Source organism: Platalea leucorodia, assembly GCF_965183815.1.
Source record: "Platalea leucorodia genome assembly, chromosome: 1".
Classification (NCBI taxonomy): domain Eukaryota; kingdom Metazoa; phylum Chordata; class Aves; order Pelecaniformes; family Threskiornithidae; genus Platalea; species Platalea leucorodia.
This window is the reverse complement of record NC_138823.1, coordinates 94666212-94693586: the sequence shown is the minus strand read 5'-3', so window position 1 is coordinate 94693586 and position 27375 is coordinate 94666212. Positions and strand designations below refer to the sequence as shown.

General features: G+C 41.8%; 1 protein-coding gene across 3 annotated transcripts in view; it reads right to left on the bottom strand.

Annotated features, from left to right (window-relative positions):
* Nucleotides 1–2589: 2589 nt before the first annotated feature.
* FARS2 (phenylalanyl-tRNA synthetase 2, mitochondrial) overlaps nt 2590–27375 on the bottom strand; it is a 250684-nt gene continuing 225898 nt past the window's right edge. For all 3 annotated transcript variants that reach the window (XM_082325108.1, XM_082325109.1, XM_082325110.1), the window contains one exon: nt 2590–2799. In XM_082325108.1, coding sequence (XP_082181234.1) covers nt 2661–2799 — 139 coding nt within the window. In that variant the 3' untranslated portion in view covers nt 2590–2660. The remainder of the gene's footprint in view (nt 2800–27375) is intronic.

The window sequence follows — 27375 nt, the reverse complement described above, 5'->3', positions numbered from 1 at the left end:
TCCCATGGGCTCTCTGTCGGTATCCACAAGGGGCCATATGGTTTGAGATTCTACAATTGCCCATAGCAAATTTCCCCAGTAAAATTAAGGCCAGGCTTTGAAGGGAAAGTCTTATTTTCCAAAGGACAGCAGCATAAAAATGCAACTCTGATGTGTTTTGATCTGAGGTCTGCTTTACTAGTAGTGGTGAATCTTTGCCAGAACAATAGATCTTCAGAGCAGACTAATCCTAGAATATATATGAAAAAGGCTTACCTAATCTAAACATACCCAAGTACTCTCACCATGCTTACAGCCAGCCCATCTCATTTTACAGGCCTTAAAATCCTTCATATAAGTGAACCGTACTTGCTCCTGAAGAAGCTGTGTTTTGGTGTTTTTTTAATCTTAATGGTTCACATTTTTGTCTGAAAGTTGCTGCTATGAAAACATCTACTCCAGAAGATGATCCCATGGTGTCAGGTCAACTTCAGGGAAAGCTTTGCATTTCCCCTTTATCCTGTTAGCCCATGAGGTTAGTCTAGGTTTCAAAGAACAACGCCACTCCACCAAGACCTGGCTGTTGCAAGGAGTCCCTCCTCACCAGAGTGCAGACAGCTCACAGCCAGACACGCCAAACACAACTGGTGTTAGTGGCTGGAGACTGGCCGATTCAAGGACACCCAAGTTTCCTTGCAAAGCCAGTCGTGTCAGTCTGTGGCCACAGTGACTATGGCTCATTGTCCAATTTTCTCCTCCTTGCTTTCCCCAAATTTCTACGCCTCCAAAACTGGCTGATCAGAATGAGAGACGAACTGAAGGATTTGGAGAGCAGGAAATGGAAACTCCACTAATCAATAAATTAGAAGGGGAATCTTGCAATCTACTCTACCCCAGAGAATACCTTGTTTTTCCAAGAGACCTAGTTCTTCCATACAGCAGGCAGGTTCTAGTACTCTTTCCATATGCAATCCCATCAATTAACATCCACATAATTTGCTGCCCTATGTGGAAGCATTGATCAAGCCTTGTCTTGGAACAATTACTGCTCAGTGCAGTTCAGGGGAGTGCTCCTCCTCTTCAGTGGTCCTCACTGAGAATCGTGAAAAGGCAAAGGATGAAGGAGACAGAGAAACATCAAATGGGCTAAGCTATATTTATGGATCTTAGTAGATCACGGTTTAAAAATAACCGAGTAGGTTTTTCTGTTGCCTAAATGGCACCCATTCTTTTTGCCTTGTAGAAAGTCTAGCATATTGTTTTCATAATCAAGTTATTTGGATAACACAACAGCGATTTAGATTAGGATTTGTTTACACAGCTAAATATGTTGAGTAATTGAGAAATTAAAATGAGCTCTCTGCTTCTGTCACATCTGCAACAGTAACTGGCTTCTTATGGTTGAGTACAAGCCTGCTGCACAGATGTTTCTTGATAAGGTATAAATCAGTGTTAGATGCTGTTTATTGCAGCGCTTTTACTGCCTTCTTCCCTGAAGGAGGGAATGCTGCCTGCACAGCAACCAGATGTGACCTGCAAGACTGTATGAAATACCATTACAAGCAAAAACAGGTCCCATATTCCACATCAGCATCTGCAATGGCTCATCAAGTATTTATCAGACCATTTGAACACTTCCACAGGTCCTAGCATCATACCACTGCCAGAATTTACTTATTATAACCTGCAATGAAAAAGCCAAGCATCCTGTAAAGTGACTGGTGCCTGAAATAGTAGGAGATCCCATTTTAGTTTGGTTTCCTGCCTCAAAGGTCAAACTTCTGAGCAGACACTGCTGCTAGAAAGTAAGATACTGTGAGAGATCAAGGCAGCTGCTTTTCAGGGCATTGTAGGGAAGAGTTTCTCTTTTCTGCCATCCTGCCCCATGCGATATCAATCCTTTGATGGTGACAGAGGAACAGACTTATCTTGCACTGGTGCCTATCTCAGGAGAACTGAGACAAGGGAGCTCTTCACCTGGGGAAGGCAGCACAGCTCAGAGCGCCTCGCTAAGCGGCTCTGCTCAGCTCCGTGGGAGCAGGGGGATCCAACAGGGAAGACTCACCAATAGACCCAGCATTTGAAGAGAGCCAAGCCTGGCCCCAGAGCCACACTGGCTCCTTCTCTGTAGCAGGTGAAAGCAATACACATGGGCTCTGAAGGCAGGAGAACCAAACTTCGCAAGATGTACTTCTTGGAAGGATTCTTGAAGCAAAATGTGACATTTCTTATTTAAAAAAGAGGGAGGGATGGGTTTTTCTTCCCTGAGCTGATCTGTGTCTCTGATTTGCTTCACTCGTTACACGGACAGAAGATCCTGTCAACACAGAAATAATGCCAAGTATTTACAGTCTAATGGAACCCAGGGACCAATTAACAACACAGAAAACCACCAGGCAGTGTATTTCTTATTGTAACAGGAGGGAGATCTTACATTACTGCTGTTCCTCCATTTCTTAAAATAAAGCGCCAGTGCTTTGTCAATGATTTCTCAGTAGTAATGTTTATTATCTGGTAGTTTTACCATTGCCCATTTATCAATCGTTTTCCATGTGCTAGGTTCAGTCACAAAACCTCTCTCTTTACTTGTACCCCCCCAACCCCAAAAAGAAAAAAAAATAGAGAAATAAAAAAAAAAAAAAGGAAAAAGCAACTGTCATTAGGGCTTCAGACCAGCGATGCTAGAACCTGCCCTCAACCCCAAGTTCTCGAACTGCTGATTCTTCAATAGCTTGATGGACGCGATGCACCTCGTCCTGTGTTAAAGTCCTCTCCGGGTGGCGGTAAATGATACGGTAGCAATGGCTGACCTTCTTTGTCCTACAAAATACAAACCAAAAGAGGACTCATAAATACACGTGCCTACAAATGCAAATACACGAGGCCAAACACTTACCCTCTGGATCATTTTTTATTTGTGGTCTAATTTTGTTCCTGTTGCTTGAAAATCACCTTAATGCTAAAATACACAGTCCAGAGAGGTGGGACTGAGCTGAATTTTAATTTTGGCAGAGGACTTTGCTGAAGTCCACCTTATACCTCAACTTGTATTGCGGTGTGGTAGCTTCTTACCAGAGCAAACAAGCCCAGGAGGAGGGCTACGCTAACACCTCTAAACTGCTGCTGACACAACAGCTCTCTCATTTTGGTGCTAGTGGGGCTACCTCGAGGGAGCACTGTGCACACATACCCCCCTCAGACCAGTGGGGCTGGTGGCGATGGGCATAAGGAAAATACTGTGCAACCTCTGTGCGCTGGAGAGCACCGTTGCTAGCTAATGCGGGGCGTCTCACAAGCCTCGCCATCCAGGCTCCAGCCTGGGGCAGGAGACCAAACACACAGCTGCAAAACAGAATAAAACATTTATTTTTTAATTCAGGTGACTACTTTGCCTTTGCTGGAACTTAGAAACAAGGGCAAACTGCATTTTGCACAAAAAGTCTCCATTTGTGGGAGAAGGACAGAGATGCAGGATGAGGGCAGCTGTCACTCCCAAAGCAGAGCACGAAACAGCAGCACCTGGGCACCGGCCGTGCTGCAGCCGAGGTGCAGGAGCAGCCCAGCAAACTCGGGAAGAAATGGGGTGAGACATGACAGCAGGCACACATGAAAAAATTTCTTACCCCTTGCTGTGGAAAGGAAAAGGCCAAGAGAACAGGGAAAAGGAATAGAGAAGAGGGAATGATGGGTAAAAAAAAATTATTTAAGAGTTGCTAAGTTAGGCAAAGACAAGTTAACTCAAAACCAGGAGCCAACCAGTAAGTTGAATAAAAGAGCAAAGAATCTTCTTGCTCTCCATCAAAACCAGGCTGGAGTACATAGCTCTTGCAAGGGCATCTCTACAATCGCAGTGCTTGTATTACTGAATTTAAATGGCAGTTGTGGCATCCTCTTTATTTTTAGTTTCAAATGGAGCCCACACAGCTGCTTCTTTCAAAGGTAAACACTCAATTCAGTGAAAGAAGGAAAATCTGGGGGGAAAAATAACGGGAAATCAGAGATCAAATACTAGACAGAAGGATCTCCCAGAGTGGCAGAACTCTGCATTTAATGGCGCACACAGGCATTCAGCGAGCTTCGGGTCATCTCTCTCCTGAAAATTGTTTCATGTTAGAAACCATGTTTATTATGACTATTTGATTAAAACTAAGGTTATATGTGTTCATACACAAAGATAACTCTCAAGATACTCATTTCAACCTCAAATCCTACTAGAAACAGGCACAGGTATTTTTTATCTCAGAACAGCTATTTGATACCAACTTTGTCCCACCCAACATGGGTGGGAAGCTTGCCCTGCTCCCACTGGCAGTTTACAACAAAAAGGTTATTTCAAATTAAAGCACTCCTCCTTTTTTGTGTGCTCTGAAGATAAAGCAAGTTAAATCTGACTAGCATAGGAAAGGGCAAACTGCATTTCATAGAGCATTAAGCTGACTGCAGTTAACTGCTAAAACCCAGCCAAGAGCTTTCCCCGGGGCGCAGGTTAAACGCTGTAGAAAAGTGATCTTCGAGAAAAGAGGGGGAGGTGTAACTGCGGTGAAGGTGTTGCTCTGCTCTGCTCCACCTCTGCAAAGCAGTCGAGAGGACAGACCTGGGAGAAGCAAGTAAATGGAATAACAAGGGTTTGGTCAGCTGCTACACTGCAAGAGAGAAATTTGAATGAGAGAGAGGGATAATGAATTGGGGCTCAACAGAAACAATTTTCAAAACCAGGCTGGCAAATACCATTACAGCTGGTAGTATTTCAGCTTTTAACGGTGCTACAGCAACCCACCTGATCAAAAACATTTGCAAATTGCTTTGCCTGAAAATCTGCTTAGAAGATGTATAGTCACAGGCTTGATCCTGAAGTCTTAGAATCATAGACTGTCCTGAGTTGGAAGGGACCCACAAGGATCATCCAGTCCAACTCCCGAATATAGTCTTGTATATACTGGGAATATATCCCATGATGGAAAGCTCAATACCACCATTCAATGTGATGGAAACCCAAGTTTGCTTAACGTATTTAAGCTGTGGTAGGGGTAGCTACAGCACTGTTCCTTCACTGGTCGTGGTTAACTGAAGGTAACGATTTCCCTTGACCCAGGTGTTTGTGTATCCCTCCCTCTATCCTAGTGAGCAGTTCATTCATGAGGCAAATTAAATAGGTCAGAATAGGACGCAATAGTTTCTTGTGGGTGTTGTGGAAAACCAGCATCTTTAAGAGGCATTTCAATTAGGAGAGGGTAGAGGTCTTACAGAGCAGCACTGGACTAGAGTTCTGTTAGCTGCAGCTGAAGTTAAGCATTGGTGCAGGAGAAATAAAGCAGGGATTGCATTAAATGTAATTAATCTAATTTAATTATAGCCAAAAAATGATGTAACTACTAATACACATGACTGGCTATGCATAACTCACATTGTTGGTATGTTACATTTTTCTCCCACATTTTAGCTAGCTTTATTTGCATCTTTGTTACTAATTAGAAAGGAGGAGTATAATGGTTCAATGCCATTTCAATAAAAGACACACTGCAAGTTTCAAAACCTTAAGTGTTGTTTTCAGAACAGTATTAGCTAACTTTTCAAGGGAGATGGGGAAGAGTCCTTCTTGGCTCTTCCCTCCCCCTAATACTTACCCCTCTGCCCCCAAATAAAATACTAAGACAACGTGATTAATCACTGCCATCAGCTGCAACTGGAAACAATTATGGCCAGCAAATAATACATGTTTGCTGATTCCCTTTCTTGCTTTCCTTTTGTTCTGCAGAGTCACAGAGTGTTTGCCTACCTTAAAGATGGCTCTGCTAATGCATAATGAACTTTCTGCTGCATGTCATGCTGCAGCCTGACGATACAGAAGCAGTAGCTCTCTATCCTGAGCAACAGAAAATTTGAGGCCAAAACCTAGAACAGCAGCTTCACCAGGTAAAAAAAAAAAAAAAAAAAAAAAAAATTAGAGAATTAGAGGCTTAACAGTGAGCGCATTGGGCTTTATTTACCTAAACTGCACCGCCAGACAGGTCCATGCGGTTCGCAGTCACGCGGACTCCTCTCCCATTAGGCTTCAGCTGATCTTAGTGTCACAAGTCTCCTCTGCACCAGCCTGCGGCTTTCAGGTAATGAAAAGGCAGTGAATACAGTGAAGCACTGCTCAAAGGGGAAAGGAAGACAGGGATTTATTCTGGCGCCACAGGAGGAAACAAGAATACGGTCCGTGAACAAACACTGGAGTGAAACAATGCCTGATGCTCTTCCACACGTTTTTGGGAGGAAACAGCTTTGCCTTGTGATTTTCAGGAATTGGCACGCAGCCGCCTCCACGTGCTAGGGAGCTGCTCGCTACCAGGTCAGACTCACTGCATGGGGCCAACCTGAAGGTCAGTGTACATGTTTCGATATTTCAGCCTGATATCTGAGTACAGCAAGAAATTAAGGGGCCTTAGTCACCACTAGTCTAATCAAACAAACATGAAAGCAACCTGACACTGGGACCAGCACTAGAATGAAAGGGTATGTTAGGCAATAAAAATTAATATCTATGTGTTAGCTTTCCCTGCATGGAAGTCCACCGAAGGATGTTTTAAATACAACTTGGCTAGAAAGCTGATCCCAGAAGCTACCCACAGCAAACAACCTAAACATACTGGGGAATCTGTCTCAGTGGTTAAATAAGACTCAGGGTCATTTAGTAACCAAAATGTTGCCTAAAGAATAAATGCCTGATATTGGTATTTGTCTCATCCACATGCAATACCGTAACACATATGAAAATTTCTCCATCCTGTATCGAAGAGGGAGATAAAAGGGGCAGCAGTGAGTGGGGAAAAAAAACACTTTTTAACTGTGTTCTACTTTCCATCTGTCTTAAATAAAGCATGGAAGCACAGAGACTTCTGTAGGGAGGTTGCCCCTGCTCTTATGTGGTGAGTACAAGACAGAACCAGACATTTTTCTAGAAAGCTGGATTTACTTTGAGGAACGGAAAAGCAGAGATGACAATCTCCCACAGCATCAAGGAGCGAAAAAGAGTACCACCTCTTCTGTACTCTGAGCAGTGCACTAAGCAGTACTACTCACCACCATACCTATATTGCACCTTTTCCTACAGAATATTATTTAAAATGAAAGATCTACGCACATGGTAAGGCAAGTATTTGAGCTTATTTTCTCTCTGTTCAGTGAGTTGTGTTAATGAGGTTCTTTGAAGGTCTCCCAGTTCCTGCCATAGCAGTTTGTATCCTATATCCCCCCAAAAGATTCACCGTGTAATTACCTTACGTAAACACAGTACTCAATGACCACTACACAGAGATCATGTCATGCTCTGAGTATGCATGGAATGACCTCAGGGAAAAGAAAGGCTTGTTTTGTTTGAAGCAGTGTCCTGAAAGGGATGATGATGGGAAGAAACGAAAATACTGTCTCATGTTACTAGCATCATAGTTGCCAAAGCCATGCGGAAAGCACAGCCTTGGTTCTGCTTTGTGGCTCCAGCAGTTCCAGAATGGTTCACGTTGTAAGTGGAAATGGGGAGGAATACTAAATTGCAAGAAGAAGAAGAAGAAGAAGAAGAGGATATAATTACTTTTTCCTTTTTGTTTCATGCTTTCAAACCACATCCACCACTATGATAGTAGGCACAACTGCTAAATGTCATACTATAAATTTTAAATTGACAAATAGCACTCTTTGCTAGGAACCACATCAAGGAAAATGGCAAAAGGCTTGTGCTATATGCCTTACTGTCAATGGCAAATAATTCAATTACCATGGTGATATGCACGTAGAATATAGCAGTAATTCTCTGAACAAAGGCCTTTCCCAAAGATGCATTCTCATCAGTCCTTTCAAATGCTAATACTCCATTTCTCTGGAAGAGCGTATTGTATACAACAGCATATTTTAAAAAATGGACATGCTTTTGTTTAAGGTGATTTTCATGCTAGTGAAAGGCACTAGATCACCTCCAGAAGAAAGAATTCTTTTAAACCCACAGGAAGCAGGGAATGGTCATTTCTTTTGCACACCTTTTCCAGCTGACACCCGGCAGAAGGATGGTTCAGCTTCAAAGATAGCTCAGGTCAACATCACCACGTTGAGACTGTCAACATTATTCGACCGCTGTGGAATTTTTTGGTGGTCACTTTAAAACAGATCCATGTTCACTGACAGATGGTTGGACCAAAATATTGTTCTTCTATTTCACAAAATTGAGACAGTAAAAGACTTTTTCTTCTTTTCTAATTGGACTTGGTAAAATTTGTATCTGAATACCAAACCCTGAACCTGCTCGGCCTTTTCATTCTTTCCTTCTTTAATATTAATTCCATTTTAAGCTTTTCTCTTAATGTAGAAAAAAAAGTCAAAATTCTGTTAATAGCCAGCTTATTGAGAGAGATAAAGAGCACAGTATGGGATGCAGGGGCAAAGGATATAAATAACACCTACTAGTTAAGATAATGAAAGGCAGATGAAAAATGAAAGCACTGGGAAACTTTTCAGCTTCTCAGTCACTGGGGCACTGTTAAATAGCCATAAATAAGATCTAAGCCATTGTCATGTATCTGAAAACATTGAACTGGTTAGAAAGTTTTGATCATGATTTTCCTATTCTACCTAAATCTATCACCTAATTTCTTACATGCAGGAAGAGATACAAATAGATGTATACTGAAAAAAAGAATTCATAAGCATCACCTGGAAGAGAAAGTCTTCTGGCTGTTAGATGTACTCACTAAATGTTTAGTGAAACAATTCAAGCAATTACTTGTGCTTTGGCCCAGCACTTTGGCCCCTAACGACCTTTTCTCATTTCAACAGACCACCTTGGTTTGTTGATACATGCCAGCAAAAGAAGAACTAACGTGAGCAGCGCAGGGCTCTTTTCCGCTAGCTTCCAAGCAGAAGGAACTCTTGTAAACAGACCGAGTTACACATGAAACGGAGAGAGTATTTCCCTTGTGCACTGTTACAGTCGTCTCAGTAACCAGCCAACGATACAGTCAACCCCTCTCAGATCCAAGCACTTCCCATTAAAAAGCTCTTAAGCCTCACAGCATCAAAAGTAATGGAATCCATTACATGCAGGCAACAATGAAATATCACTAGGGTAAAGAATAAGGAGAAAAATATCATTCTCCATTATACCAAAAGAAAATCCAAAGTCCCCACAGGATCATAAGGTAACTGTGACACAGACTTTTGCCGCTATGGAAGGCCAGAAAAAACCTGCAAAACCTTGGGGTTTGGGATTGTGTTTTTTTGTTTTTAATACAATGACTCACTGATTCCTTGAAGAAAGCAATGATCAATAGTTGTAAAGCAGGTATGAAACCAGTTCTCAAGGGGATGGATTCCAGCATCAGTAATCACTGCTTGTCCTCCAATCTCCCTCTCTTTGGAAAAATCATCTATCAAGCACAGGTGACAGAATTCTCATCATATCTGATCTATGCCAATACTGAGGAATCCATTCCACATGGATTTAAACTTGGATGTGACTGAGAGTTGTCCCTCTTGTAAGACAAACTTTGTGCTCTTGGTTCACACTGGGCCTCCTCAGTTTTTAGGGGCTCAGCACTCCATCTAGTGAGTCAGTTCAAAATCCTGCTCTAAATCCAGGAAGACTCAAGAGTAGGCTAAAAGCTGAATATCTTCAAGACTTGCCTTGCTGTCAGCATAGTAACCCTGGAGCACTCATCATGCCAGACAGATGCAACATTATGCACTTTTAATGGAATAAGTATCTCAACTTACCAAGGCTGAGCCTTTCAGGAATAAAAGCAAGCCATGCAGCGGGCATGCACACAAAGATCAGAACGTATGGAAGCCTGTGAGGCTCAGGATAGGGTATGAAAAGCTACTTTTTCTTTAGGGTTATCACTATGACAGACACAAGGACTGCACAGGTGGAATAAAAATAGAAGAAGCAAACTTTCCAATACAAACACACATATACAAAATCCAGTGAAATAACTTCTACCCATTGCAGTGGCAAACGAGAGAAGGTTGTTTGGTAAAATACTTGAGACACATCATTTTATGTACTAAACAGAGAAAAATAATTGGATGCTGAAAATAAGAGAGAAAAAGCGATAGTCTCAGCTTCAGACAGGACAGAATATCTGATCTGTGTACAGCACAGGGTTTTATTTCACTTCACTTTCCCTAGGTTTGACTGAAAAGGTTCCGTGTCAAATGCTTTTCAAAGTCTAATTGTGTTTTCACCAAAACAAAATGCAGGGGCTAATACTTTTTGCTATTTGTTGTTTAAAAATTGACCACTAGAGGCTTAAACATTCTCCAACCCAGCAAACAGAAGAACGAAATAACTCGATTTGGATATTGTCTCTCATGGGAACTGCCATCTAAGCTCCTTGGCTTTCTCCTTCCCTGCGTAGTTCAGAACCCATGGCAGCACTACATTTCCCATGAGAGGCCAAGGCAAAAAATTCCTATGATGGATCACCTCCTCTCTCTGGAAAAATCTTGGCTGACATAGCTGATGAGGAATCAGAGCATACTGAGGAGAACAGAAGCATGCAATACCTGGAAGTCCTGGCAGCACTGGCAGCTGAAGTGTTTTGGCTGCTAGCCAGAAAATTCTTACAAAAAAATTTACATTTTCAGTGAGTAAAACCAAAACAGATCAACATATTTTCTGTCATTGCTGGCTCTCCCACTTTTTCCACATTTCTCTTGACCTCCTAAATCCCTAGTAATTTAATGGTAGAATAAGTCAGCTGCAGCAGCAACAGGCTCTGTGGGTCTGGCAGAACTTCATAACTTAGATATCTCCCCTTATGCCCTTCCAGGGCAACTGGCTAGGACTGGAGTGGGTCAGGGACACAACCTGTTTGCAAAGAGTAACTCTGGAAGACACACTGTGTTTGCAGAGTTGTTGTGCTTCTTGTGCAAAGACATTATATTCATCTCCCTCTGAGCCACACTGTACAAGTAAAAGGACGGAAGACGCTCTGGTTCTACTTCTGTCAAACAGCAATATTAACGATTCCATCACTGGTCATTAGCCACAACAGTATCGCTCAAAAGTTTCCAACCATTGGCAACTGAAATGCCATCTGGAAGCACTGAAGAGTGACAACCTACCTCAATAATCCCAACAAATCCAACAGGAGAGGTGAATTTGGACTCTTTCAAATGCTATCTAAAATATTTATAGTAAAAATGTTAAGTGTGATACCTTTTCAGTTCTTCTGAGTGAAAGATCAAAGAAGAGAAGTATAAATATTTAGCAGTTTTTTCCCCCAACTGGATGTTAATACTAAAGGCTACAAAAAGTATTACTAAAAATAACATCGCTGTCAAATTAAAACATATTTCATAATCAAGTAAAAAGGGAATTTATATGAGAATTTAAAACAATTCATTCTCCTAAGAAATGAAGATGGATGGAGGTGACAGCTGGTTCAGACGTATCTCCACTGAGTACTAGCAGAAATCAGGGTCTACAAAGTTAGATGGCAGACAAGTGCACGGGAAGGACTGAATGCTGTTTCAGGTACTTGTACAGATTTCACCACGGAGATTAGTGGTTTTGCCCTCACCATGCCCAGCAGCCAGCTGTTTGAGTTCCCTTTACGCTTGCTGAGAGTTCAGGTAAAGAGGCACTTGGCTCTGGACTCAGATCAAGAACCTAAATGATTTTTCCAAGGTCACACAGCAAATCGATGAGAGAGGGGGGACTTGGATAAATGCAGGCACAGACCCTTTCAGTTACCCTTCTTTCAAGTTGCTCTTCACCCACACACACACTTCCAGTCACCCTTCTTTTCTGCAAATTGTACAGCAGCCCTGCAAAAACAAACCTGGCTACAGCAGGAAAAAGCAACTCATCCCATATACAATGGACAGGGCAGGGAAAAGTGCAGAGCCAGCATCAGGATAATCGAATGTGCTGTTTGTTAAGTGAAAAACTAATCCCAAACCAGGAGAAAACAGGATGGGGAGAAGGAGGAGGGAGCAGGAAGAGATGAGTTAACCTGAGACCAGAAGACAGGAGGGACTTCAAAACTGAAAGCAGAGGTTAAAAGAAATCACTTGCTCTTTTTTGTGTAAAAGCAACACATTAAAAGCGCCTGCCCCCCTGGGCAGCCTGCAGCACTAGAAGGCAACTGAAAAACATTGGTACCTCTCTGTATGCAAATATAGGGGGGTTCTCAATGGGGCTGCTTACAATATCTGTTAAACCTGGCGACAATTCTGCATCCTCTTGCACAATGAAGTGTTCTTTACTATCTCCTTCCAGTCCATACATTATTTTTCCTCTCAGAATTGTCAGGTTTTACAAGCCTTAATCCGGCTAACTGGATTTGTTTTGGAGATGCAGAAATTCCCCACTTTCCCTCCCCAAGGGTAGTGTGGTTCCACACAGACAGTCACAAGAAACCTGTTCTCATTGCTTTTCTGACAGTTGCTGCCTTGGGAAGATAACTCAGAAAAAGTCCTTAAAGTAAGGATAACTGCTGGCCAGCAGATTAAACAACTGTTAACACACAGGAAAACGGTCTGGCTGTTAAACATTTCTCTTGCTGGGGCCCATTTGCACAGATAATACATTTGGACCATGATGATGGACAAACAGCCTGTGTCTTCTAGGTGAGGCTTGCCTGGTTAGTTTGAATATAATGATGGGGTAAATGTCACAGCACCATTGAAACTAGCCAAATGATGACAACACATACGATCAGGTGCACTGGCCAGAACTTTTACGGCTGTCAAAATCAGCATTAGTTTGGCAAACTCTAACTGCCATGTTTGGCATGCTGCCCCCTTAATATTATGGCTACTCTTTATGAAAAGACAAATGAAAATTGTGAATGTGACAGGATGTATGGATAGTGAACACCTCCTATGGTAAGATGACACAAGCATCATGCAATAAAACACCATGTGTTTTATTGACTAAAGGTCAGGGCACAAAATGAGATGCATCATACTGTAAGTACAATGAAATTATTGGTCTGCCACTCAAGAAAGGCAACAAAGCCATTGAGACATTACACTAGGAAGATCAAAATACCATTTTTGCTAAGACTTTACTAAAAAAGGCCAGCTGATCCTTTCACTAGGAGGAATTAATACCAGCAAAGAAGGGATAAGATTTCAGCCCAGAACGGGGAATACACAGGGAGCACTAGAGTAAATCAAATGTTCTCAAATTGTCCAAGAGATGAACTTTGCCCTAAGATACTTTAGGAATGAGCAGAAGAAGTCTCAGAGCTGTTATCAGTTGTCTTTGAGAGTTCATGGAGGACAAGTAAGGTACCAAATGTTTGGAAAAGGTCAAACAGAGTGCTTATTTTTGAAAATGGAAAAAGAAGCTAGGAAGCCATAGGAGCTATAGACCATTTGCTTTTACTTTAAATTCCCAGAAAGACTCTGTTACAGATAATCAAACCAATTGTAAGCACACAATAGAAAGAAAAAAGACAAAAAATAGAAAACATGGATGTATTGAGCAAATCTAGTCAAAAACAATCTAATTTCCCTCTATAAAGGGCTAACGGGCTAATAAATCAATAATCAATAAATGAAACAATAAATTGCAGGAAGTAGCAAGCACCATGGGGGGCGGGTGCGTGTGTAGGGGTGTGTATGTGCACATGGCACGTATCTTCACAGTTTGCTAAACCAGGTAAGAAAAAATGGTCTGAGATCAATATGCTACAAAATATGGATCCATTGGCAGTTGCAAGCAGTTTCAGACAAAGTTGAAAAATCTTAGGAAAAATTTTTTGAAGTTACAAGAAAAAGTGAAAAAAAAGAAGAAAAATACTAAATCCAGTTCATAAAATTAGGTAGTACAAAATCTGTCTTCCTAAATGTTTCACCTTGGAGGGAGCTGCATGAAGGTAGATGAGAAAACTGGTGATCAATATGATTACAATAAAAGGTGATATTCCAAATAGCTGGAGTAGCTGCCAATAATTTGTTGTTTCTGGAAGCAGTTATCTACAGTTCATAGCCAAATCTGAAGGATCATTCTTGTCGGGTTCTTCATCTTGGCTCCCGGACGATGGAATATTCTCATTAATGGAATAGGTGATGCAGCAGGAGTGTTTTTTAACTGGCAAATTACGTTAAGCTGGGTAAAACAGTAGGTATAACTGAGGACAAGATTAGAATAATCTTGACAAACTGGAAAAGCTGAAGGATACAATTCAACCAGGACAAGTGTAAGCTTCTGTATTTAGCCAAGAACAACTAGCTGTATGCCCAGAGGATGGGGAACAACTGGACATACAGCAGTGCTGCACAAAGCATCTAAGGACCGCACAGAGTCATGAACTGAAGGTGAACCTGTGATGTTGTTTTGCTGCTTTAAGCTAAGCGAGCACCACTCCGGGACAAACTGCTGGAATGCAGCTGGAGTGACATCCTTCTGCCCTACTCAACACTGCTACTGGCTCAGCTGAGGTATCTTCTCCACATCTCAAGAAAGATGTGAGGCAACTGGAGGCAGATCACTGGGGAGCAATGAGAACAAGCAGATGTCTGGATAACACAAATTATAAGGACAGACTGGGAGAACACAGGTTGCTCAGCCCAAAGAAGAAAGAGCACGAAAACACCCTTCAAATACATAAAATCCTGCTGCACGGAGTTAGGTAATAATCTGTTCATCAACATTCACAAGCAGCAGGAGACGAAAGTAATGAGCTCATATTGCAGAAATGTTCAGCTTGAAAATTCACTTGGAAAGGCGGTGGGGTCCCCATTGCTGGAAATCTTTAAGGACTGGTTATACAAGTGTCTGTCAGGAATGCTATAAGTAGAGCTGATCCTGTTTTGGAGTAGGAGGATGAACTAGGTGGCAGTACTCTTCAACTCTTTAGCATAAAATAATGTAATGGTCTTTAAAATGCGGAAAGTTACTTGCGTAGCAAAGATAGCTCCTTGTAGCTCCAACTTAATAGACATCATGTATTTGTTTATCCCATTGCATTAAAAGGAGATGAGGAAAAAAGCCCGGTTCAGGAAGCCACGGAGGTAGGAAATACAAACCATTGCTGCTATACCTGGCAAAAGAGCTCTGTGTTACCAACACTAGATTCCCAGGAAATAAAGAAAACAGGGGAAAACTTTTGAAGGGAAACAGCAGAGACCAACAGACTGAGAGGGGAAAGGAATCCCCTGACAACGACGTAACCTCTTTAGGCCAGCAACCCTTTCATTAGCTTTATAGGCCGATGTTAAAATACAGCAGATGGGAAAGCAAAGTGCTGCTGAGTTACCTTTCACTGCCTAAAGCCAATAAAAAAAACAAACAAAAAACTCAGAAAAGTCCACTCTGTAAGACAGCATCCCAAAGGGAGAATGTCACTCAGCTGCTTGTCCCCTTTGCTTCAGGGCTGAGAGATGCCTTAGGAAAGCTCTAAGGAACAGCCACAGAGGAAGCTGCATATCCTTGATAGGCTGAACTTCATCTTTCCCTTTTACGCTTTTCTGAGTTTGTATCAAGAGGTTAACCCTTTGCTTTTAGCTTTCCACGTTCACGTTCAACCCTAGGCAATCTTGAAATAAGGACAAAGTCTTTCTTCTAACAAAACAATGTTGCAAGCAAGCCTGTTGGAAATCTACACCCCAAGGCAACCTGGGGAAGTCCAGGGACTAGGAGACATCTGAGACACCAGTCTTTGAATGAAGGCTAGTTGGCCCTGAGGAGGACAACAACTCTGGGGAATATGGCCTTTTGACATAGAAGCTGATTAACTTTATGTCCTGTTGCAGGTAGAGAGACTGAAGAATATAGAGGTAATGACATGTCCAAGGACATACTGCAGATCAGTGAATCTCATAACAGAAATACATAGAAATATAATAGAAATCTCATCTTATGGAGCCTCAGTATAATGCTCTGAATAACCAGCCACGGTCCCCTTGTATTCGTACATGTTATCCTGGCCTCCCCATTCTCACTCGCTGTTCTGCATTCGCTTATTGTACCTCTTCTTTATCTATACAATAGCTGCAAGGAAGGAGCTGCCTTTCATTTTATCTGCCTACACCACCTTTTGCAGCAGAGAATGAGAGGCCACAACTCTGCTACATGGAAAAAGAACCCCACGTACTTGTATAAGAATATGTATATATAGGTGTATATATACATTCATGGCCATTGCCGCAAAGGCTAGTTTTTTTATCAACCTTTGCAAGTTTGCTTGGACTGATAAGATTACCAGTTTTGGGGAAATCTTGATGTTTACTAAATCTTTTTCAGGGATTAAGTGTTGATCTCATGAAAGTTCCATTGCATAGGTGTTCTTTCGTTCTTACATGAAATATGAAGTTGCCAAGGAACAAATAAACTATTTATGACTTATGCCTGTACAGTAACGAGGAATGGCTTAATGGGGGCACGTACTACTTTGAAAGTACTGCAGTCTGTTGTTCCTGAACTGGAGAGCCTCTTAAACAGGTTTAAGACGTATACTGTCTTTTCTCCTCAAAAAAAAGATCAAATTCTTGACATGATTGTCTAATTCATAGCAGAAAGATTCATACGTGCCACAGGCTCCTGAACGACGGTCCCACATACCCACCTTACTTGTAGGTAATTCAGTGTAGGTTGCATACGGCTGCACCCAGACAGAAACTATTAATCCAGATAGCTAACTGAAATGAACTCAAGTTATTCTTACATTACTGACTTTAGAGTTATAGAAGAGGAGACTGGTATTTATTATACATCAGATGCAGCAATTTGGTGGCATGACCTTAAACACCATCTTCTTCATTTGAACTACAGTAAGAAACAAGGAAGGAGATGCTCCTTCTGAGATCACAGGTAGCTACACCTGAACAGTCACCTTGTCAAGTGTCACCGGGAGGTGACACCATTAAGATCAGCAGTTTGTTCTCTACTTTGCCTAATTCTTGTCACACCTAGCCAGGATGGCTGGTGTTCTAAATTGTGTTTTGAAACATACACAGTACCAAAGAATATGAAAATTATTAGGCACTCACTGCTGAGAGGATTAAAATGCTACTCATGCTGCCTTCTGAATCACTGGCATCCACCGTGTCTCTCCACTGCACTCACATGCACAAGCTCTTCTCCCCAGCCAGTGACACCATCTCTCTTCAGAGACGGCTAAACAAACACAGGTGCTGGGCGTGTGGATTCAGTGAGGGACTATACCTCCTTAACATGGAAGAGATGACAGAGGAAACACTGCAGCCCCTAAAGAGGAAGAAGAGGGAGACTACAATATTCCTGTGACATTTTGCACCGTAGTCTCTACCAAAAGGTGAAGCCACAGGGACACAGTTTGCACAACCCAATAAGATCAGATCGCTGAGCAGCATGAAGCAGATAAAGGGAGAGAGACATCTGCAGATCTCACTCCTGAAACCCACACACTTTTCATCCACAGGATTTCATCAGTATCATGATACTTGATGCTATTGCAATTTTACTTTAGCATCCATATGAGGAAAGGTTAAAACGATCTCACCCTTCACTAGGATAAACCCATCACAGAAGTTGAAGCGTCAGTCCAAAGCATGGGTTGCATGGGACTTGGACAGTTATAGGACAGTCAAAACATCTATAAGCACTTCTAAGCTGGATGAGAGCTTTCTAATATTGCTAGCACATCTGCACTGGCAGGGACAAGCTTAGCCTCTTGTACCTCAACAGATCTCAGTTCTGATTCTGAATATCCCACAATATATCAGAGAAACTCCATAGGAAAATAATGAAAGAATCTGGATCAGGCCCAGCATTCACCTACAAAGCCCATGCTTAGATCCATACCGTGTTGGATCAATCCTTGAGTCTTTTTTTCTTTTTTCTTTTTTTTTTTTTAAGGTTGAGCTTGTATCTATTTTCTTTTCCCCAAATACTGGGTGAGCGTTTCAGTAGCACACAGGTGAGTCAATAAAACTGAGCAGCAGTGCTGTTTGCACAGATCCTTCCCCAATCCTGTCTCCAGGTGCTTCTACCTGCTTCTCAGATCTGCCTTACTGTACTAAACCAGCGCATCTGCCTGAGTGGCTGCATGTGCGATGAACCACACTAGCAAGCTGATGTGGTTGAAAAATGACCAGGTGGAAAAAGAAAAAAAGACTTAGATTCCCAATCTGGTGCACTGAATAGCCACACCAGTCACTGTGCCAGCTCAGTACAGGGGTGAGAACAGCACAAACCAAGATTTGTGCTGACAGGAGAAACAGGGGCTAAGTTCACAAGCTGGTAATTCACTGAATCCACATAAGCACTAAAGCACATCCTCCTTTTTTTTCCTTAAGTTCATGTAAAAATGTGTTATACATTATGTTCAAAATGAGACCCAGATATAAGGGGGAGGGAAAAAAAAAACCATCTGGCTGTCCCCAAATGCTGCTGAGTCCAATCTCCCAACCTATTCCCACTGAAGGCAATGGGATGACATCTCTTTCTGCCAAGTGAAGATTCAGCTGACGTTTTACAAAACAAGAGGGACAGGTCCCTGGGTAGCAATGTTTTTAAAACTGATCAGCAGAAGCAGCCAGTCGGATTCTCTTCTTAAAAATGATGATACACCAGTTTAGTTAGGAAATGCATTAATGTGCTCAGGACAGCATGAGAAGAGGTAAACGAAAACAGCTATAACAGCTGAACTTTGCAACAGTGCAAACCCTTTTGCCACCAGTTAAGCCTGAGGTCAGTGGTCTGAGCAGACCTCGTGTGTAGGGTCCTTCGTAGGGCCTCTGCTCTAGCACAAACTTGATTCTATGCAAGCGAAGTTCTCCCTTCTGGCAAACGTAATACGGATCCTGGGAAGAGAGACCTGTGCTTGTAAGCTCACTCTTTCAGTATTTCATCAAATATAGCATCAATGCTTAAGAAGTTACTGCCATTAAAGATGAATCTGTTCAAGATCATTGCCTTTAACTGCTCCCCTGTATTGCGGGACATCAGCCCAAGCTGAGTGTTTGGCTTTCAGACATTAAGAAGCAAGGCTGGACAGAAGTAGGGTGTGGGGATCAAGAGAAAGAAATACTAACAGTGAATCACTCCTTTGCTGGTAAAAGGCATGGTTGCCTTTAATGAACAGTTACATGGAGGATGTGAGATAATCTAAGTGGGACTGTTATGAAACTTAACTATGAGATACTTTGAATAACGATCTATAAAGCTGCTAACTGGATTCAGTAAGTTGTTGAGTCATTACCATAGAAGACTGGGTTGCTCTGAATGGCATATGAAATCCATATGGCTAGAGATGTTGAGTGGTTTGCTTTTGGTTAGAGAAGAAGATGGAAACAAGCATACATGTACATGGATTTTTCAAGAATAAAAAATTCATAATAAAAAAAATAATTAGCTGCAATTAAGTACCATCCACACTAACATTATTTTGTCATTTATCTTTTAATTAAAGATGTCCTGTGATTGAGAATTAGCAGGCATGTAATTAGCATGGATTTTTAATGTTTTGGGAAAAAAATACAGTATGTTCTCTGCACTGATGTATCTGTTATGACATCAACTCAAAGTAAAATGAGGACTGGGCAGAAGGATGCTGGGTACTATATATAAATCACTGATCTTTCACCTCTTAGAATACTTTCACATTCAAATTGAGATGTTAAATGAGCTGAGCGCTTAAGACAAAAAGGAGAAGAACTTACAAAACCACCCCTATGGATATAATTCATTCTGGAGTAACTACTCAAGCAAAGATGCAGGGCTGAGCTAGTCAGACAACTCTATTACCTTTCAACTGAAGAAAGTGTGATTAGTGGCGGAAATGTCACATTTACACTTAAAAATTGTTTCAAAGACAACTTGTATCTTTTGGCACAACTCCGCCATTTTAAAAATATTGTGAGAGAGAGAGGCAGAGACAGCAAAGAGCACTCCTTTTTATGATTTCTCACCCTTGTATTAAGCCGCTGAGTTTAGCTTGAATATTCAGTATCTCAGCAGTCGGCACTTCCCAGGCAGCGGTGCTGAACTGCCCTCCACTGATCCTCAGGGATGCAGTGCTGGGGGTCTTGGAGACGAAGGCTCCCCGCACAGTGCCTGTGCAGCGCCTACTGCCCCGTGTAGCATCAGCCGGCGGTGCAGCACAGAGCGGCAGGACAAGGAGCAAGGGGGAACTGCATCTTCTTCACTCCCTCTGCTGTGAAGGGGGAGAGGTGGTCTCTGCAGCTACTCTATCGCATGCGGGAAGGGGACAAAGACAGTCAAACTGGATGGGGGAGGAACATTTACTAACAAATAAGCTTCTCTGGTGATTTTCCTCAAAGGTGACATTCACAGCATTGCATATAAAATGAGCGTCTCTTCTGAAGACGTCCTTGCAACACTCGCCACAAGAAGAATCAGAGCATTACTCCCAATTGCAGCGTTTTCTTGAGCAGTGCAACATTCATGACCATTACATGTGGTCACTCTACAGCCCTTATGGGTTTTGTGGTTGGGTTGGGTTTTTTTGGTGTTTTTTGTTTTGTTTTGTTTTTTTAACGGCAACTACTCTCAGTCTTCTTTTTCTGGCTTTTCACTCTTTTTTTTTTTTCCTTCTACTTTCTTTTTGGCTTGGCATTTGCTGGCACTGAGCTGTGAATCCTGTACATAGAGCCAACTGAAGTTACTTGGGAAATTCAAAGGAAAGGAGCTGCAAAAACTGCCCGAAAACCACTTTTTACTTTCAGCACAGAGGTACCAACTTCATGGTCACCCTCACTTGTAACCCCCTGGAAACACCACGCAAACCACAGAAGCATAGGACACACTTGGAGAGGATTCACAATTCCATCTCTCTGCTGTGTTTGTACTTGGCACCTCTCTTTCAGCTTCATATCAATAGCACCTTCGATGTGCCTTTGTTTTACTTTCCAACCCTTTTAAGGACCCTTGATAAAGGGCACATTTTTTCCTCCATTATATCTATCTCAAACAGAATACCACAAAAGACCAACTTGAGCTAGATGAACTTGATCCATCCATACTGATGGCAAATGATCATAATTCTGATGGCAAATGATCATAACAGTTAAATTTCGCTTATGGCATAAACCCCCGCCCTGCATCACTGGGCTACAGACATCCCAGTTGAAGCATTGTGTGGCTTGCAAAGATTACCACTAAAAGAATGAATGGACCAGCATGAAATTGTAGAGATTTGTTTTAACCAGAAAATGAACCAAACTTGTGCCTGGCTGAAAATTTACCCTCTCTAGTGTTATAAACATACCTATGCACACAGAGCAGCCGTGACGTTCACTAGCTTTGCCCTTTCTATGCTGGACAAGCACGCCTGCCTTCTCTCTGCTTTCTCCAGTGAGCAGAAACTAGGCTTGTTTTTAAGAGGTAGAAGGCAGCACTGAAAGCAGGCTCAAGGAAGCAAAGCACCGACAGAAAGAATTAGCTGGTCTTTTGCTCGAAACGAAGAAGAGTATCTCAAGAATTACGGACAATGCCAAAATGAAATTTAAGTGTACTCACATACTGTGATGCTTGAGCTACAGAGAATTACCCTTCATCAGCTGAACTGGTGAAAGCAACCATGTCCATGTTTCTATCCATACCAGACATACAATAAAATATATTAGCTTGAACAGCTCCAGTAAAAAATATGTAGGAATGTGAAAACTTCCAGCCTATGCAGATGAGCAGAGAGGTGGCAATTCATTCAGCTACAAAAATGGGATCAATTCCAATTACAAGTTCATACCTTATTTATAGCAGCCTGGCCTGCCTAAACTAACATGTTCGTCTCTGACAAACATCAGACATCTCTGACCATGGCAGGATGTCAGAAAGGAAAGCAGGGCTGAGAACGACAGTGAGTGACAAGGACTTGCTGAATGTCATTCAATGAATCATTTAACCTCTTTGCATGGGAAGAGGAATGCAGGCACCTCACTTAGCCTTCCTAAGAAGCTCAATTCAGTAGAAGCTCCTGTCCAAATAAAGGGCTCTGAAATCCTTGAAGAATGAAATATAAGCATTTGACATACTTGGATTTCATGTGCGGGACCATCTCTGTGAATACCTGTAGTCCTGCTGCAGGACTGCTCAACCATTACATGAGACAACGTGGCTTCTTAGAGGTAATCTGGCAGTGCGGAGTGGCAACACATGCTAAGACAAAACTCCTACTATGAACCTTGGAAAATAAGGAGGGTAAAACTTTGTGCATAAATGCTTTACAATATATTTATTGACGTAATATCTTATCTGTTTAAATTTCTTCTTCATCAGATATTTCAATAGGGAAAAAAGCAGTCTATTATGAAACATCTGAGCAGACTAAACGGGCGGTTTATGAGACTTGAGAGCAATGACTACCAGTTGATCTCTCACCCTCAAGCTTAACAGGTAAAAAAGAGTCTGTTTCCCCTCATCCATCATGGTGAGGAAAGCAGTAGGTGCAAACACAAATATGATTAGTCTAAACTGCAATCTTTGATGTGGCAATGGCTGCAAAGGTTACCTGCAAAACTGAAAGGCAGTAACCAACTATTTTTGCATGAAAAGGACAGTCTCCAAGAGAAGGTAAAGGGCATCTGTGTGACGTCTCTGCTAGACATCCTCCAAAGCCACGGATTATTCTCTTTCCACAGCAAATACCACAGCCTCTTCCTCTGGAAAGAGCAGGCAGCAAGGTCTTCAACAGCAACAGCAGCTGAAGCAGCCCTTGCCCTGCTCACTCCTGTTGGCAGCACCAGCCCTGCTTTGTGGCCACACAGCCGGTTGTGCAGGCAAATGATACCCACGTGGCTGAAGGACAACCCTCCCTCCCTGCTTTTTTTTTGGAGGACAGGTTTTCAGCTAGATCAGTCCCCTGATTTAGTTCACTGATTTGGATGCCATAACACAGGGGATGGCGCAAGTGCAGGAGTGAAGACCAGGAACAGTTAATCAAAATACAAGTGTTTGCCACAGCCTAAAATCACAGTTCCAGGACCAAACCCAGAGAACCTGCCAGCTCAGCTCCTACCTGCTTTGGGCTCTCATAAGCAATTGCCAATGCAAGATGTGATATCTTCAGTGGGTACCACCTAGGACCAATGCTTGAAAGTCTTAACCTGGCCTTTCTTAAGTTTGACTGAAAACATCCTTCATATCCCTCCGACTTCAGGGTGAGTTATTGCAATGTAAATGATACTGCTTGCTTGTAACCCGTATGAGAATCGAGAGAACACTGAAGTGGGTTCACCTTGCAATATATTCATTTTGTAAGCAAATTTTTTTCTGTTCCTCATAGTAGCAGAGATTCATGGGAGAGCAAGTAGAGGCTTGTGGGATTTGGGATGTTTGTCTAGCTGGAGGCAGAAGAGAATCTGATTAATTTGTGTTTCCCTTCAGAAATGCGACAGTCATCAAACAATCACAAAATAGAGCCACGATTAAACAACTGATCACAGGCGAGCAGGGGGATGCCCACACACAGTAAACCTGCCTTGCTTCCTGGGAAAGTCTGCAGCCCGCGCCGGGTTCTGTACTGCTGTGTTAGACTGCTCCCTGTCCTCAAACTAGCTCATGCACAGGCTTTCTAAAAGCAAGGCGAGCCTTTTATTTATGTCTTCCATTTGCATTTACAGTTTTAAAGAGACAACTGTGATTTTCCAAATAACTAATTAAAAGAGCACAAAGAAACCATATAAATATTGAAATTTAATTTGGGGGAAACAACTACGTATCTTGGTTTAACTTTCATACTGGTAGATCTTTATACTGAAAAGCAAAGTCAGTGTAATTGGGAAGATGGAAATACAGTTCCAACTGATGTGTGTAATTTAGTACATATATTCTACAATACGACTATATCTTGTTATATTTAGCAAAACAGCTCTCAAGTAGCATTCAGGAAGAAAAAAAACCCAACTACTTCCAATGCTTTTGTGTTAGCTGAAAATTGCCAATAATTTTTGTTGCAAAAACATTTTCCTTGCACTTTCAACGTTCCTCTGAGACAAGAACAAAAATACTTTAACTGTGAAAATGATCCATTTTACAGGCGTCAAACTATTTTTAAACCCTACTCTTCAGTCTGCTCCTCTATGCCTAGATCATCAGTAATTTATTTGTGAAATTCCCTGAGGAAGGGAATTTGGAAAGGAAAGGTAGGTGGGAAGCAAAAAAAGCCCTACACACACACACACATACATTTATATTCCCTAGAGGGGAAGTTACTAGGTGCCAAATTCTGACACCTGACACAAAACAAATATGACCTTACTATTAGCATGGTTCTGTTGAAGATGCCAAGTGCTACCATGAAAAGCAGAACCAAAATCTAATGCTGAACTTTCAGAATATGGAGGGAGCAGTAGACCTAGCAGTGTCGGATCCATCTATCCCATGACATAAATCACTGTCAGGTCACAAGAAAATCAGACAAGGTGTAAGTAGGAGGGTATATTCCCTGACTCCACTTGAGAGGAAAAGGAGTTAAACCACAAAATTTGAAGGTGGAAGTAGGTAAACTGATAAGGGAGATGTGGGATGGCATGAAAGAGATCGCTTGAAGTACTCCCTGAAGCTGGTAACCAATATGCGCTTAAGTCTTAACTTGGGAGCAAATCCAAGAGGTATATGCTTGGAGTCCTGGACTGGGGTCCTCCCCTATCCAACAGAGCAACATCAGGTGATATTGCAAACTTTCCTTTGCTGTCAGTGGAGGAATGACTGACAGATTTCAAAAGCTGCAACCCCACCAGGCTTCGCTCCTTCCGTGAACCTCTCTTTCTTTCTGGTGTACTGAGAGAGCGGGCAGCCTTACAGCTTTCCTCCTGCTCCTTTACAGTGGGGCAGTGCTGCAGGCAGTATCCTTTGTGATGAAGAATTAAACATGTACTCCTTCAAAAGGCACAAAACTACTACAGGATCAATAGCTTAAAGACAACTAATGTATCTTCTTTAATTTTTTTTTTTTACTGGGAGACTTCTGCAGCTATGACACTATATACAGTTACAAAACAAGTAAACTGCACTTCTGAACACCTGAAAGACTCCAGGTACACCTATTCTATGCCAAATGTGGGTGTTGCAGGACTTGTTAAGAATTCCTGCCTGCATAAGGTGTTTCCCAAAACCCAGAAGGAAAATATTCTTTTAGTGCAATACAAGTCCAAGCTCACATTTACAGCAGGGATTGTTGATCCCAGTTCAACGAAGCAGCAGATTTTCATTACGTGGAGTACAGAAGAAGGAAATACTTCTCAGATATGTCCTCGGAAAAATCGCTTACAGGAACGTGTCTGTGTGCACATAGAGGAAGGGCCTATTTTTGGGAAAAGAGTGTCCCCTGAAGGTTTCATACATCTGTTTTGATGAACTGCCCTGGAGATTTTCTGTATTGGTTTTCCAGAAGAGGAGGTTGTACAAAGCACTGCAAAGCTTGCCTTTCTGCAAAGGCTGCTACCTCTACTGGAAAGAGACACGCACTGAATGCACATTTTAATGTTACACAAGACACAGTTTAAACTACGGCACCAAGAAAGGCAGGGAGACAGACATTTCAAAGCCCGTGCTATCCTTTACAAAGGCAAAAACCAAACCAAAAAACTGAAGAGCCACCCCTGCTGAGTTCTCCTGCAACGTGAATTGCAGCTCTTCTGTTGGTGCCTAACAGAACAAGGTATGAAACCCAAAATCAAAGCAAACAGACCTGTTGAGAAAAGCCAGGGAGAAGAAAAGTGCCCGCGTGGCGACTTAGCCAGCTCTCCGACTCCAAAAAGAAACTTAAACCATCTTCCTTCCACCTGTGAAACTGTCAAAATCCCAGTCCAGGGTTTAAGGTCTGGCCTTTGGGGAATGCTGAGCCCAGAGCTTTGCACCCACACAGTGTCTAGAGGAGCCTTGTCTCAAAACATGAGTAAAAGCAACTTCCAGTCATGCCCTCTTCACATGAAATTCACCCAGGCAAATAAGTCACCACCCTCCCATCCACCTCAGGCAGCGAGTTACAGTGCTGGCAGTAAGCGCCATTTCACATTTTTCTGTGTTCCTCCTGCAACTAGCTCTCTAACAGCCTGCTGTTTTACAATGCTCTCTTTGTGAAGATCGTATCTTTTTCTTTTAGAAGATCACCAGAAAGACTTTTCCACAGTTTGCTGTGGAGACAGAGGACAGAGGGGAAATGGAGAGTTAATGTGAGAATATCACCTGCTGTTTGGATGGGCTTAGCACACATCAGGATATAAAGTTTAGGCACGAACTTGTGGTCGTTGCTTCCAGCACTCCAGCTCATCCACTTAAGCTTGTAGACATAAGAACATATTTACATGGATGTCCAACACCTGCATGCTTTTCTCTCTGCCTGCCATCTATCCCAAAGCCGTTTTGTTGGCTCTGATGACATAACCTTCCTACTTAGGCATGCAAGGAAGCACACAGGTTACAAAATTGACTTTCACTGCTGGTTTGGATTCTTCTGCTAATACATACGGTTTTTAATTCCATGCCCTTTAGGTCTATAATAAATATCACCCTTGATAAGTCGGAGCAAGAATTAAGCTAATATTGAAAGAATCTGTCGGACTACTTATTTATTGTTTTAATTTTATGACTGTCTTGATGTAAATCCTATCAGACATTGGCTAGGTCTAAACAGAAATCACTAAATCACCCAATGTACTAATTCAATGGAAAAGCAGAAAAAGTAGTATATTAAGTATGTTACAAATGAAGTTGTTAAATCATTCATTGCTCACTGGTTTTGAAATGTTTTTTGTTGAGTAAGGAATAAAGCAAAAATCCTATCCAATAATGCAATATATATTTTTCAGGAGAATTACTATGTCGTATGTTGGACTTACCTTCTGCACAATGGAAGCGTTCATTTATTAGCACTTAGATAAAGCTTATCTAACATTTTCCATGCTGCAATGTCTTTGTTAAACACTTAGTTGAAGAAACAGAATTGTATTCGTATTCGGGAAGAATTTACTTTGTGTGAGTATGGAATTTACTTTCATTGTGGACACTCTGCATAAGAATGTGATTTGCAACTTGCAATCGTCTTTATCTCCCTCTACGTTCACTAAGAGCTGAATGCATGTATCAGCTCACAGGATCAGACCTAGAGCTGGACTTGGAAAATTGTTAAGTGTTTTTATTTTGTTATGATTTAATGCAGCAAACCCCCAATATTTTAATTTGTAAAACAAAAATTTCCTAGGGGAAAATTTTCTTTGCAAAGATGAAATTGTGTGAATTCAAGTGGATTTATTGAATTCAATTACAGATGATATTTCTGATTAGCCAGTTCACCATCCTATGAACCCAACCAGGAGCAAAGAGCTAAGGAAGGAAAATAGATAAGGCTGCAGGTTGCATTTTAAATGCTCATCTGCTATAGCTATTGATATTAAGAATGTCCATTTGATGAGGTCAGCATTTATGAAAACTCTGTAGTCATATTTATACGCTAGTCAAAGCTGAAC